At 43.5% G+C, this 14,093-nt stretch overlaps 1 protein-coding gene across 1 annotated transcript in view; it reads left to right on the forward strand.

Annotated features, from left to right (window-relative positions):
• The window catches only part of FAM120A (family with sequence similarity 120 member A), a gene marked incomplete at its 5' end in the record, with an annotated part of 110,809 nt that extends 96,716 nt beyond the window's left edge, over positions 1-14,093 (forward strand). The window contains 4 exons of the mRNA XM_081103522.1: positions 31-168; positions 2,236-2,377; positions 2,825-2,921; positions 12,110-14,093. Of these exons, the coding sequence (XP_080959648.1) occupies positions 31-168; positions 2,236-2,377; positions 2,825-2,921; positions 12,110-12,418 (686 nt within the window). The 3' untranslated portion in view covers positions 12,419-14,093. The remainder of the gene's footprint in view (positions 1-30; positions 169-2,235; positions 2,378-2,824; positions 2,922-12,109) is intronic.

The following is a 14,093-nucleotide window of genomic DNA, read 5'->3' on the forward strand; positions in this document are numbered from 1 at the left end:
CTCCCGTCTCTCTCCACCCGGGTCCCACAGGAGTCTGTGGCTTTGGAGGCCCCTATGGGGAAACTGTAGCAACAGGCGCCTACCGTGCCTTCCGCGTGGCGACAGCAGCAGGACACTGTGGAGCCTTCTCAGGCAGTGACGGCAGCAGGACTAGCAAGTCGCAGGGCGGTAATTATGCCATGCCTTCTAGAGCTTCTGCCCGCCAGCAGCTTCCCTGCTCCTCTGGCTCCTCTTCTGTCCTGACTCTAGCAGCACATTCTTTCCACGAGTCCCTCCCCCTGCATTTGTTTCTGCTCCTCTCCCAGCTCCTGTTTGCCCCCAGGTCTCTGCAGCAGCTTTGCTGTGGCCCATCCCTGTCTTCCTTCTGGGCTATCATGTGTCTATACACAGACTTAGTGTGCACCCAGTCCTCTAACCATCACTTCTTGTGATAGAACCGGCTGCCCAATAATACCCAGGGATGTGTCTTTCCTACCTTATTCCCCAACAGCCCATCTCGGTAAAGAGGATTATGTATGTATAGAAGATTCTAAGGCCACAATAGAATTCCTGGCATAAAAATTTAACACAGTTTGAAACATTTTAAAAGAAACATCTGATATTAGATATATACTGGTAAATGAGTTTGTTTGTTTTAAATTCCCATTGCTTCTCTTATTTGTACTAGGCTTACAAGGGAGAAAAAAGTCTTAACATTTAGTTTTGAAATCATGTCTTGTGATTTTGCTGTAATATGAAGCCTGAGACTGGGGGCTTTGTCACAAATCCTGCGTTTCGAGACTGCAGTTTTAAACCTGGCCATCTAGTCGACACTAGAGGATTATTCACATACATTTTTAAGTAACTTTGAGGATAGGCAGGCCTCTCTCATTTAACCAGGAATGTTTTCCAGCTCAATTACTTGGGTGCTTACAGCAGTTTGTGAGAGAATTCTGGTGTAGCAGTGAGACTCTCACAGATGAATGCAGCCCCCTGTGTGGCCACAGGAGCATTTGTCCCTCCGCACTGGACCTGCATGCCCCTTTTCCTGCCTCCCCTGGGTTCTCCCGGCTGTCGGTGCTTTTTTCCTTCCTGTCCCTGTGCCATGCAGCACACAGTGAGGTGTGCTCTGGTTCACAGTTGGCTTCTGCTCCTCATGGCCCTGGACTGGAATCTCTTGCTAGCCTGCAGTCGGGGGATCATGGGGGTCAGGGGAACCTTAGGGTGAAATGACAAGAAGAGCCTGCCTCCTAACTTCTCCAGATTGTGTCTGGAACTCAGATCTGCACTGTCCAGTGTAGAGTCACTGGCCACCTGTGGCTCTCAAGCACTTGAGCTATGTTCTAAGTGAAAAATGTACTTTAAAGATTTAATATGGAAAAAACAAAGCAAATTATCTCATTAATAGTTTTTTATATTGATTACATGTTGAAATATTATTTTAGATATATTGAGATAAAATAGATATTATTAATACTGATTTCATATATTTCTTTGTATTTTTGTAATGTGGCTAGTAGAAAATGTAAGGCTTATCATATATTTTGCTGGACAGCACTGCCTGGCTGCTAAATCACATGGCCAACACCTAGATGATGAGAGTTTATTACAGTCCATTCCATCTTCCAGAAAGTAAGATGCTTGAGGTCCTGGTTTATTTTGTTTTTATCAGAAATTTTGCTAACAGTTAATTAATTATTTAAGAATGTTCTTAGGTAAGTCAGAAAACCTTAGAATATGCAGGCTACCAATAATTAATAGAAGTTAGTGCATACAGTGAATTTGTGACCCAGAATAAGGGAATTCTAATTTAACAATCCAATAAAAAAAAATAACAGGCTCTGTTTACTCATTAATTTCCATAATGTTTGATTAAAGTAGTAAACTTTGAAGTAATTATCCAAAAAGAAGATAATAGATAGAAGCCGTGCCATCTGCAGCCAGGGCAGCACTTGATGGAATGCAGTTCGGTCTTGCACTCCTCAGTGGTAACCTATTTCGTTATCATGGGTCCTTTGAGTAGCCAACACATTTGTCTTACTGTCAGGTGTATTTGTAACAACAGCTACGCCATTAAGATCAAACGATGTGACTTAGATAGTCCACAAGAAGCCTTCACAAAGCAAGTGGAAGGGCTTCGTGCGAAACATAAACCACAACTGAAAGGAAAATGTTTCCCTGTTTTTCTTTTTTCTTTGCCATTCTTAATCCTGGGATTTTTAAAGGGTTTTTGTTTTTTGTCTATTTTTTGTGTAGGAATCCAACCTATACCTTCTCAGGGAGGGAAGCTAGAAATAGCTGGCACCGTGGTCGGCCACTGGGCTGGGAGCAGACGGGGCCGCGGGGGCCGAGGGCCTTTCCCCCTACAGGTCGTTTCTGTTGGAGGACCAGCAAGAGGGTAAGTGCTGATCAATGAACATGTATTTCTAGAAATTAAAAAACAGCCTCTTATTTGTTTTTCAGTTTACTAGAAACATTTTTATATCACTAAATACACTCTTTATTATTCATAGTGATTATATAGGATTGCATTATATATACCTTTATGTAACTATTTGTCAAATGATTATCCATACATTATTCAATTAGTCATTTATAAATGTTTAAAACAGTAGTATGTTTGAAACGTATTATTTTTTCAAATTGCATGCATTGGATATGAACCAAGAAAAATAAGATTTATTCCTTGGAATTAATCTTTGGCATGCCCATGATTTAATAAACTCAGTGCTTCCTATAGCATAAGATTAGACACCTTTAAATTCATTTGATATTATTTTAAATGGTTTAAGTGTTGTTTGTAACAGATTCAAGGCTTTCTGCTTTTGTCCTATTTATTCTTCAGGCGTCCAAGAGGAGTTATTTCCACCCCCGTGATCAGAACATTTGGAAGAGGTGGGAGGTACTATGGCAGAGGTTACAAAAACCAGGGTGCGATTCAGGTAATAACACGACATAATGCTGGTGGTGGTTACTCCCTAATGTCTGTCTTCCAGGCTAATGTTTTAGTGCCGGTATCCAGAGGGGCCGGGTGTTGTTGGGCTCCTTCTATGGAACATCTGTCGTGATGGTGGCATGTGGTGCTCACCCCTGTAAGTCCCTCACATCATTTCCATTAGGTTTGTACTCAGGTGAACAGCTGCTTGTAGGGATTTACGGAGAATAATCCAGGGCCCTTAATGGTGTTTATATTAGGAAACATTATTAGGTAAATAGCATTTAGGATTTAAAAAGGAAATCCTTACTGTCGGTGCTGGACAGGAGGTCTCTTTTTCTCCTTCTCCTGGACCATCTTGACTAACTTCTCATCCCACCCCTTGCTGGATGCTGTGCTGCTTAAAGGATAATCCCAAGAGGAAACAGGTCACGTCTTTGTCTTCAGGAAAGACTGGAACATGCTTCCGCTTTGGATGATAGAATCTGGATCCTGGTGAATTTCTTCTTGAGAATGATACCAGTCAGCTTTAACACTGTAGTATGTCGTCCCACTTCTTGAATTATGGTATTTAATCACAGTGTACAGTTTATTCCGATGCCATTCCTGTAAACATTAAGAGTAGTGCACACTTGCCCTGGTTTGGCTCACTGGATAGAATGTTGTCCTTCGGACTCAAGGGTCCTGGGTTCGATTGTGGTCAAGGGCATGTACCTCGGTTGCGATCTCAATCCCTGGTCCTGATCAGGGCACATGAGGGAGGCAACTAATCAATGTGTCTCTCGCACATCGATGTTTCTCTCTGTCTTTCCCCCTCCTTTCTACTCTCTAAAAATCAATGGAAAAATACCCTCCGGTGAGGATTCGAGGATTAAAAAAAAAAAAAAAGGCGTGCACTCTTGTGACTAATATATTAATAACCCATATTTAGAAACTTAATTGGCCAACAGAAGGTAAAACTGTCTTTACCAGGTGATCTTAGCACCTTGGCCACTTGTTTCAGTGAAATACATCAAACAAATCGAGTACAGAGCCAGTCTCTTTCCTGAGGGTGGGACGCAGGCAGCCCCTTGCAGCACAGCATCTAGCAAGGGGTGGGGCTTGGTTCCGTCGGCCTCTGCCTTCGCACAGGTGCATTTTGAGCCAAAAGCACCCTCAGCCTCTCAGCCGGTCTAGGAGAGGGACCACAGCCTTCCTGTGGCTCCAGCCCAGAGCTCTTCTGTGAAAATGGCCCTTGTGGTGTTCTTGTCCTCCTTAGTGGATGACAGGGCCTTTCCCGAGCTGGTAGTAGGGGCTGTCCACACGTTGCTTATACACTAATATAAAACATACCTTGAGAACTTTCTTAGGTAAGTCAGAAAACATTAGAAAATGCAGGCTACCAGTTAGTTAATAGAAGTTAGTGCGTACAGTGAATTTGTGACCCAGCATAAGGGAATTCTAGTTTAACAGTCCAATAAATTCTCAAAAACTGCACAAAACAGATGTGTAGCTTAATTAGTTATAAGGCAAATACTCATGTGCCATCACTATGTGATGAAGCGCATCACCAGCCATACTGAGAGCCCCTCACTCCTTATCCCAAATCCTCCCTCCTCCCTCCACCCAAAATAATCACGACCCAGACCTGTTCTCTGTGGTTTTACTCTTGTGTGTTGTCCCTAGGCACAGTAGAGTTTTGTTCATTTTCTTTGGTTGCTGTTTCAGTCTCTCCCTTTCTTGTCCTTCACTTACCCTTGGAAGCACAGCCCAGGCATTCCATGACAGACTGGATTCGGCTGAGTGTACACGTACACTCCGTGCAGCTCTGCTTACTCTTTCTCATACGCCAGTAGCTGGGCCTGAGTGCTGCCTCGTTCTCGGGTTTATCCGACAGATGCCTGCTTTCGTGTCTGCTTGTCTATTTTTATGTGTTGGACCTTCTTGGTACCTCAATGACGAGACCAGTGGTTGGCAAACTGTGGCCCCTTGAGTGTGGCTCTTGCACAAAATACCACGTGTGGGTGCACACGTACAGTGTGATTGAAACTTCATGGCCACACTCAAGGGGCCAAAGAGATGCATGTGGCTCACGAGCCACAGTTTGCCAACCACTGAACTAGACCATTCATTCACTAGGGATTGCAGAACGAAGATGTGCTCAACCCATCATTTCTTTTTATTTATTTACTAGAGGCCCAGTGCACAAAAATTTGTGCACTCGGTGGGGAAGGAGGGCTACCTCAGCCCAGCCTGTGCCCTCTCGCAGTCTGGGACCCCTCAGGAGATAACGCCCTGCTGGCTTAGGCCTGCTCCCGGGTGGCAGAGGGCAGGCCCAATCCCTAGGTGCAGCCCCTGGTCGGGCTCAGAGCAGGGCTGATTGGGGAGTTGGGGCGCCGCCCCCTGTCACACACAGAGCAGGGCCGATCAGGGGGTTGGGTCGCTGCCACTGTCACACTCAGGGCAGGGCCGATGGGGAGGTTATGGCTCTATCCCATCACACACAGAGCAGGGGACCGTGGGGGGCGGGGGGTTGGGGCGCCGCCCTCTATCACCCACAGAGCAGGGCCGATAAGGGGGTTGGAGCGCCGCACCCTGTCACACACAGAGCCGCAGGGTGATCAGGAGGTTGGGGAGCTCCCCCGTATCAGGCACAGAGCAGGGCTGATCAGAAGGTTGGGGCGCTTTCCCCTGTCACGAACAGAGCAGGGCGGATAGGAAGGTTGTGGTTCCACCCCCTATCACACACAGAGCCGCAGGGCGATCAGGGGGTTCAGGCGCTCCCCCCTGTCATGCTGATCCCGGTGCCGGGAGGCCTCACGGCTCCGCTGATCCCAGTGCTGGGAGGCATATTACCCTTTTACTATATAGGATAGAGGCCTGGTGCATGGGTGGGGCTGGCTGGTTTGCCCTGAAGGGTGTCCTGGATCAGGGTGGGGGTCCCCACTGGGTTGCCTGGCCAGCCTGGGTGAGGGGATGATGGCTGTTTGCAGCTAGTCACACCCCCTTCAGGGTGGGGGTGCCTGGCCATTCTGGGTGAGGGGCTGAGGGCCATTTTCAGTCTGGCCAAGCTCCCTGGCGATGGAAGCTCCCAGCCTCTCCTTTTTATCTATTATTATTATTATTATTATTATTATGGGATTTATTTACCTTTCTGTAATTGAAACTTTGTAGCCTTGAGAGGAGCTCAGAGCCAGCCAGGGCGGGTGGTAGGGAAGCCTCCTGCTCACTCCAGCTCCATGGCCACGGCCGGCTGAAAGCAGGTATATGGGGTTTATTTACCTTCGATAATTGAAACTTTGTTGCTTTGAGTGGAGCTCAGAGCTGCCACGGCAGCTGGGAATCTTCGCTTCCTCCATCATTGGGGCAACCAAGTCTCCTGCTTGCTCCAGCTCTGTGGCTGCCGGCCACCATCTTGGTTGAGTTAATTTGCATATAGTCGCTCTGATTGGCTGGTGGATGTGGCTTAAGGCGTAGCAAAGGTACAGTCAATTTGCATGTTTGTCTTTTGTTAGTGTAGATTCCATATTGTACACACTGGCAGCTCAATACATTAATACTGCCATCACCGACACCATCACTGAGGACAACTAAAATGTTGGCATATGTCCTATAATTCTTGCATTTAAAAAAAAATAGTTGTGGTTATTGCCTGCATTGTTCAGCTTATAGCAGTGACCTGCTTCAATCTTCCTTTAGCTTCATCTGTCCAGGTTCCATACATCTGTGCATCCAGGACCCACAGCCTATGTCTGCAGGTCCATTTTGTCCCTCTGATGCTTTTTCTCTAGTATATTCCTCAGTGAGGACTTAGGGAACAAATACTCAGTTTGAAAATACTAGTCATTGTTTTCCTAACATAGTGATACCTTGGAGATATTGTGGGGTTTTTTCTAGACCGCTGCAATAAAGTGAGTACCGCAACAAAGAGATTTGTCATCTTTTTGCTGGGGGCGGGGGTGGGGGGGGACGGGTCTTGCCTTCAGTTTGTAAAAATGAAACATAAAGTGAAGAGCTTAAAGCAGGGTATTCTGTTCTTGAAAACATTGACTCACATCTTGCTCCCCAAGTATCTTAAAGCATCTGTGGTGTCATTTTCTCCTGTTATAAAGCTTTGCTGTCAAAGACTGATAGTAATCTAATTGTCTTTCCCTTTAAAGCCATTTGCTGTTTTGACTTAAATGTCCAAATGTTGTTTTTTCTGTCAAAGTTTAGTGATGTGTCCTGCTGCTGGTTGCTCTGGGTCCATGTGCTCAGTACAGGACAAGCTCTTTCAAACACAACTTTAAATCTTGATTTGCATCAGGAAGTTTTCTTGAATGACTAGTTTTTCATTTCTGTGCTTTTTCTTTGCTTTTTAAAATCTCTGGTGCTCCTGTTACCCTGGTTCTCAGGGTCCATCTTTAGTGTTTGTCACACTCTTGATTTTTTATCTTTTCCTTTTTATATATATATATATATCTCACAAAACATACAATTCACCTGTTTAAAGTGTACAGTTCTCAATGTCATGAAGTAGTTTATCATTCTAGGAAGAAACACATACTCATAAGCCAGTGGTTCTCAACCTTCTGGCCCTTTAAATACAGTTCCTCATGTTGTAACCCAACCATAAGATTATTTTCATTGCTACTTCATAACTGTAATGTTGCTACTGTGATGAATCATAATGTAAATATCTGATATGCAGGATGGTCTTAGGCAACCTCTGTGAAAGGGTCGTTCGACCGCCAAAGGGGTTGCGACCCACAGGTTGAGAACCACTGTCATAAGCAGTCACTACTCCCACCCCAAACTCCCTCTGCCCCTGACAACCATGTATCTGCTGTCTGTACCTTTCATGTAAATGCATAAGGGGCATGCACCAGCACTTCATTCCCTTTCATTATTATGTTCTATTGCAGTGATGGCGAACCTATGACACGCGTGTCAGAGGTGACACACGAACTCATTTTCTTGGTTGATTTTTCATTGTTAAATAGCATTTAAATATATAAAATATCAAAAATATACATCTTTGTTTTACTGTGGTTGCAAATATCAAAAAATTTCTATATGGCACCAGAGTTAAGTTAGGGTTTTTCAAAACGCTGACACGCCGAGCTCAAAATGTTCGCCATCACTGTTTTATTGTGTGCATGGACCACACTTTGTTTATCCATTTATCGGTGTGTGGACATTCAGGTTGTTTTTATTTTGAGGCTATTGTGAATAGTTTCAGGTATACAACATAATGATTCAATGTCTACATATACAAAAGCCTAAGCAGCCGTTCGACCGGTAGCGATGACGCACAATGACCACCAGGGGGAAGATGCTCCAACTGGTAGGTTAGGTTGTTGCTGGGACCCTGTCATCCCTGAATCTGGTTCACTTGCACCAAATTCCTTTTCAATGTGCATTAATCTGTGCACCGGGCCACTAGTTTATATGTATTACAAATTGATAACCACATTAAGTTCTAGTTAAAATCCATAATCTTACATAATTAAAGAAGTTTTTCTTTTTGTAATAACTTTTAAGATCTACTCTCTTAGCAGCCTTCAAATATACAGGGTGGAGCAAAAGTAGATTTATAGTTCATATGAAAAGTAATATAAACAATAAATAAGAATAAACTCTGTGTTTTGTATACTCACAACTATAAACCCATTTTTGCCCCAACCTGTACAATAGAGTATAGTTAACTAAAGTCATTATGGACACATTTTTGTGTGTACACATTTTCAGTTCTCTTGGGTATATAGGTAAAAGTGAATTCTCGGGTGGTAGGTAAATTTAACTAATTGAGGAACCACCAAACTGTTTTTCCAAAGTGGCTGCACATTTTTTCTATTCCTATCAGAAATGTCTAAGGGTTCTGGTTCCTCCACATTCTCAGCAACATTTTTTGTTATTTCTTTGAGTTTAGCCATCCCAGATGGTATGAAGTAGTATCAAATGTAGTTTTGATTTGCATTTCTCTGTCTTTGTTTCTGATTTTAAAACTTTTCTTCCTTTTCACTTTCTTCGGGTATTTTATAATGTTATGTGGTGTGTTTCTTCTAGTTTAGTCTTCATTTTTTTTTGAATAATCTTTTCTTATTTTGAATTCTTCCCTAAAATTTTCACCTCACTTCCTAGCTTTTCTTGGTTTGATCGGTGTATGTCCTGTCCTGTCACAACCCATTTTGAAATCAGAGGAAGCAGTCTTGGCCGTTTATGGACATGCCTTTCTGCCATATTTCATTGTCTAAAGCAGTGGTACTCAACCTTCCTAATGCCGTGACCCTTTAATACAGTTCCTCATGTTGTGGTGACCCCCAATTTCATTGTTACAAATTGAACATAATTAAAGCATAGTGATTAATCACAAAAACAGTATGTAATGATATATGTGTTTTCCGATGGTCTTAGGTGACCCCTGTGAAAGGGTCGTTTGACCCCCCAAAGGGGTTGCGACCCACAGCTTGAAAACCGCTGGTCTAAAGGAATGTTGGTCCCTTCCTTATCCTATATAATAAAAGCCTAATAGGCTGTTCCCTACCTTTCAACCAGTCGCTATGACGTGCACTGACCACCAGGGGGAAGACGCTCTGACCAGTTGGTTAGCTTGCTGCTGGGGTCCGACCAATCAGGACTGGGTGAGATGGGCTAGACACGCTCTGGAGCCCTCACGCAGTCCCTCCCCGGCCCCGGTGTGGTCCCTCAGCCTGGCCTGCGCCCTCTTGCAACCCAGGACTCCTCGGGGGATGTCCGCATGCCAGGCCGAAGACCCCCCCCCCCACACACACACACACACCGGTACACGAATCCGTGCACCAGGCCTCTAGTCTTACCTAATAATGGACAAACATGTAAATTGACTGTCCCTCTGCTATGCTCATCAGACAATCAGGAGAGTATGCAAATTAACCCAACAAAGATGGTGGTTAATTTGCATATGTAGGCGCGAAGCAGCGGAGTGGAGACTGAAGGCTCTGGCTGGAGCAGTGGAGACTAAAGGCTCTGGCCAGAGTGAAGGCCTGGGTCCCGGGTGCTGGAGGAAAACCGGTGCCGGCAGCTAGAGGAAGGGAAGGCCTATTGCACGAATCTCTTCGTGCACCAGGCCTCTAGTTTTTCTATAATGGCGGTACGTGTGGTTCCACCTTGGTACTTTTGGTTGCTCATTTTAGGTGACATTAGTGTTCTTGTATCTTGAGAAGGACAGAAAATGAAGGGCAGCTTGTCTCCTGAGAGTTTCTGAGCTGTCCTCCTGTCTCTGTTGTTGCCATCCTGGTGGGGCCAGCTCTAAGAGGATGTGTGCAGAGCAGGTAGTGCCACCCTGTGCTTGTGGTCACTTGGTGGGGGCACGCCTCACAGTGTCCACGGTTTGCAGGAAGAATGGACTGTAGAGAGCAGTACAAGCTGGCTTTCCTTCTCATTCCTGTTGCATCCTCTGTGCACGCACACACCACCACCACCACCAAATGGGCCCCTGACCCAGTTCCTGCAGCAGGCGCCTGTGAGGGTGTGAGGGGCTGCCCACCACCTCTGCTAGTACCATCACAGGTGTGTGCTTGGTCCAGCAAGTGGACTTTTTCCTGAGAGACTGAGTGAAGGCTTTGAGGTTTGAAAGCATGTACTGGAGATCTTCAGTATCATTTTTTGTCCCTACTTAGCCCTCCTATATTTTATTTGTCCTATATTTTTATATTTATCTCAAGGTTCCAAGAAAATCACTATAGTATAGACCTCTGGAAAAGTTTATATCAGTGTTTCTGAATTCTAGGATTGAAAACTAAAATGAGAAGACAGTGTGGGACATATGGAGCCCAGAGGGTATAGAAGAATTGTCCCTAATACAAGGGTGATGGGCATCTTCACCTCCATTTGGGCTGAGCAGTGGTCTTTATTTTCAACCAAACACCCCGATTCTCAGAGTCGAAAGGACTGGAAGGCACTAGATGCATCACCATCTTGTGTTGAAAGGGGATGGGATGTGGAGCTGGAAGGCCTCCAAGCAGCTTACCTATTCTGAGCCCCTGTTTTCTTATCTGAACAGTGACCTTTGGAAGGTAAAGACCATTAATGTCTCTGACAGGGGTCTCAGCCCTGTCCATGTCAGCCCTAGGGGACACTGGCTGTGTTTAGAGACGGGTAATTGTCACAGCTTGGCTGCAAGTGCTGTGGACTTGTGTGGGCAGAGGCCAGCCATGCTTCTCACCTCCCTACAGTGCACAGACAGCCCCTGACAGAATGATGAGGTCCAAAATGCCATGATGTCGGGTTGAGAAACCCATGCTCTAGGAAGTAAGCAACTGGAAGAGCTCAGTCTGTCTTCATGGTTCCGTACAGAGAGGAAATGTGCTGAGTCAGTCCCAATGTTCATTTTTTTTCCAGAGAATTGTTTTTAAATCTGTTAGGAAGAGGGGGAGACCCCTTCAGAAGAGATAAGCCACAAACACATATAGCGATTATCAGTGCAGACTTCCTTCTTGCCGAGGTTGCCCAGCAATGATTGTGTCATTTCTTCATTTCCCAATAGAAATGGACGTTCCCGCTGCCTGTTATGTGCAGATATCCCATTGGAGGTCATGTGCAGGACAGGCATAGTTTGAAACTTCAGAGTAGACTTATTGAGGGACCTTTTTTTACTTTAAATGACTCAGTGCTCTTCAAGTGGGGATCTCCCTCATCGTCAGCACATTAACTACAGGAAAGTTGAGGGATGGGGACACAGGAGGAACTGCTGAGATGGAGAAGCTTCTGCCAGATGCAGGTCAATCAGAAGCGAAGACAGAGTATGTTACAGTGTAGAGGATGTATGTAGAGTATATGACAATGTACAGAGAGTGTATACAGACTTACAGAGTGTATGGAGTATATAACAGAATGTAGAGGAAAGTACATACACTGCCCTGGCCAGTGTGGCTCATTGGTTGGAGCGTTGTCCCAAACATCAAAAGGTGGTGGGTTTGATTCCCGGTCAGGGCACATGTCCAGGTTGTGGATTTAATTCCCAGTTGGGATGCGTGCAGGAGGCAACTGACTGATGTTTCTCTCTCCCTTCCTCTCTCTCTAAAATCAAGAAAAACATTAAAATGTTATAAAAAATAAAAGTCTATTTTAAAAAATAAAGTACATACACTGTATTGTATTCTTGAATCTGCAGTGAGTATCATTAGGCCTTGTTAGCACCCCGTTTCCCACTGTTTATCAAGAGTTGCTAATCGCTGTGTAATTCATTTTAAACAGGGCAAGCCTCCTTATGCTGCTTCAGCAGAAGAAGTGGCCAAAGAACTGAAGTCGCGATCCGGGGACTCCAAGCCCTCCGCCATATCTTCAGACGGGTCCCTGGCTGAAAATGGAGTGGTGGCTGAGAAGCCAGCTTCCCAGATGAATGGGAGTGCAGGCGACACCAGGGCCCCCAGCCACTCGGAAAGTGCCTTGAACAATGACTCTAAGACGTGCAATACAAATCCTCACTTAAATGCACTAAGCACAGACAGTGCTTGCCGTGGAGCTGATGCTCTGGAGGCAGCTGTCTTAAAGCAAGAAGAATAAACTTATTTTTTATAGAGGGTGAAGGATGCTGGAAGGGTAAGGATTTAGGAATATCTGGAGAGAAAGAGAGCCTACAGTTATGTACATTTTTTCCTTTCCGTAAGAGAAAAATGAGGACTTTGGAAATTCGGATCCCTCTTTGATATCAGAGATTTAAAAAACACATTTTTAGTTTTAACCAGTTGTAGTCAAAATGCTACAATAAACAAAAAGAGAGAAAGAAAATGAAGAGCATTTGACTCCCACTCTTAAAATGAAGTACACACAAAGTTTAAACTGGTTATGACAAAAGCCTATAGTTGTGTTTCTTGAACTATAAAGAAAACAAATTTTGGCAGTCTTTAAGTATATATAGCTTAAAATATCATTTTTAGCATTTGGCACCATATGTATGCCATTATCTTTGATTTTGCATTACTGTTCACAAGAAAGCTTTGTTTAAGGCTTTGATTTTATGATTATGAAAGAAATAAGGCACAACCACAGTTTTTCTTTCTTACTTAAATTTCATCACTGTTGATGTGGTTCTTTTGTGTTAAAAGAAAAAGTGCAACTATCAAAACAAAAAATTATAGAGTAATATTGCCGTTCTGCTGATTTTAAATATACAGTACATCATACATACTTTACAAGCAAGTTAAATGGAGATAAAGTTGAAATCATAGAAGATACAAATGACCTTTCAAAATCAATACAATGTGTTCTGAAACTTTTTGTGACTTAAATACCATGCATCTGTGATCAATGAACTATGTGGTTTTGAATCGAATGTAGACCATTAGTGCTACTACTTGAGCTAAACTTCTGCATGGTTCATAATTTTTAAAGTGTGTAGTTAATATTATGCATGTTATTGTCCTTTCTTCCATTCTTACCAGTATGTGCCCATTTGCAAAACAAAAATGCTAATAATCAGTAATAGTTCTATAAAAGATGTTAACTCTGTTTAGTCATTGACTGATCTTGCTCTAACCTTAAAATTTTGTGATTATTGACCTCTGTTGCATTTATTCTAAAACACCCCAAAATTATCTAGCTGTTTCGAATATCAACATTACCCTGGTGTATTCACTGCTGTATGCATTACTGTTCTTTGTTGCTGTTTTATTCCTTCATATTAGCAAAATATGAAATTCTGTGAAAAACAAAAAAAAATCCCTTTGATCTTTAACCCCCGCCCCCTTCTGTAGCAGGAAACAAATTGCTTGTTCTTGAGAACTTTCCCATCAAGAATTTAGTAGAAGCAGGTATACTTATATCATTTTGATGTTTTTGTTAATGTTTCCAAACAATGTACTTTGAAATCAGAATCACTTCTTATTCGTTTTCATATAATTCTCCTGATGCTCTTCATCACACATTAGTGATCAGAAACGAGATGTAATTCCCCAATCCCTGCCCGCAAGACCTGAGTAGGATCTTACTGTAAGTTGAAGGGAGTTTTGCCCTAACTCATGGATTGTGCAAGAATGAACTGCTGTTGGGTTTGACTGATTGTAGATGGGTTGTGGTGTGGTGTATTGAAGGCTATTGAATGCAACTTACAATGCTTAATAAAAATCTTTATTCTTTTAGTATAAAGTATGGTGTGACTTTTAAATTCCTTGTATTTTACTGAAGTTTAATTCAAATTGAAACAGCTACTGAAGAGCTTGGTCAAATAAACAAGATTGAG

The sequence above is a fragment of the Myotis nattereri genome, assembly GCF_964212035.1.
Source record: "Myotis nattereri genome assembly, chromosome: 12".
NCBI lineage: Eukaryota > Metazoa > Chordata > Mammalia > Chiroptera > Vespertilionidae > Myotis > Myotis nattereri.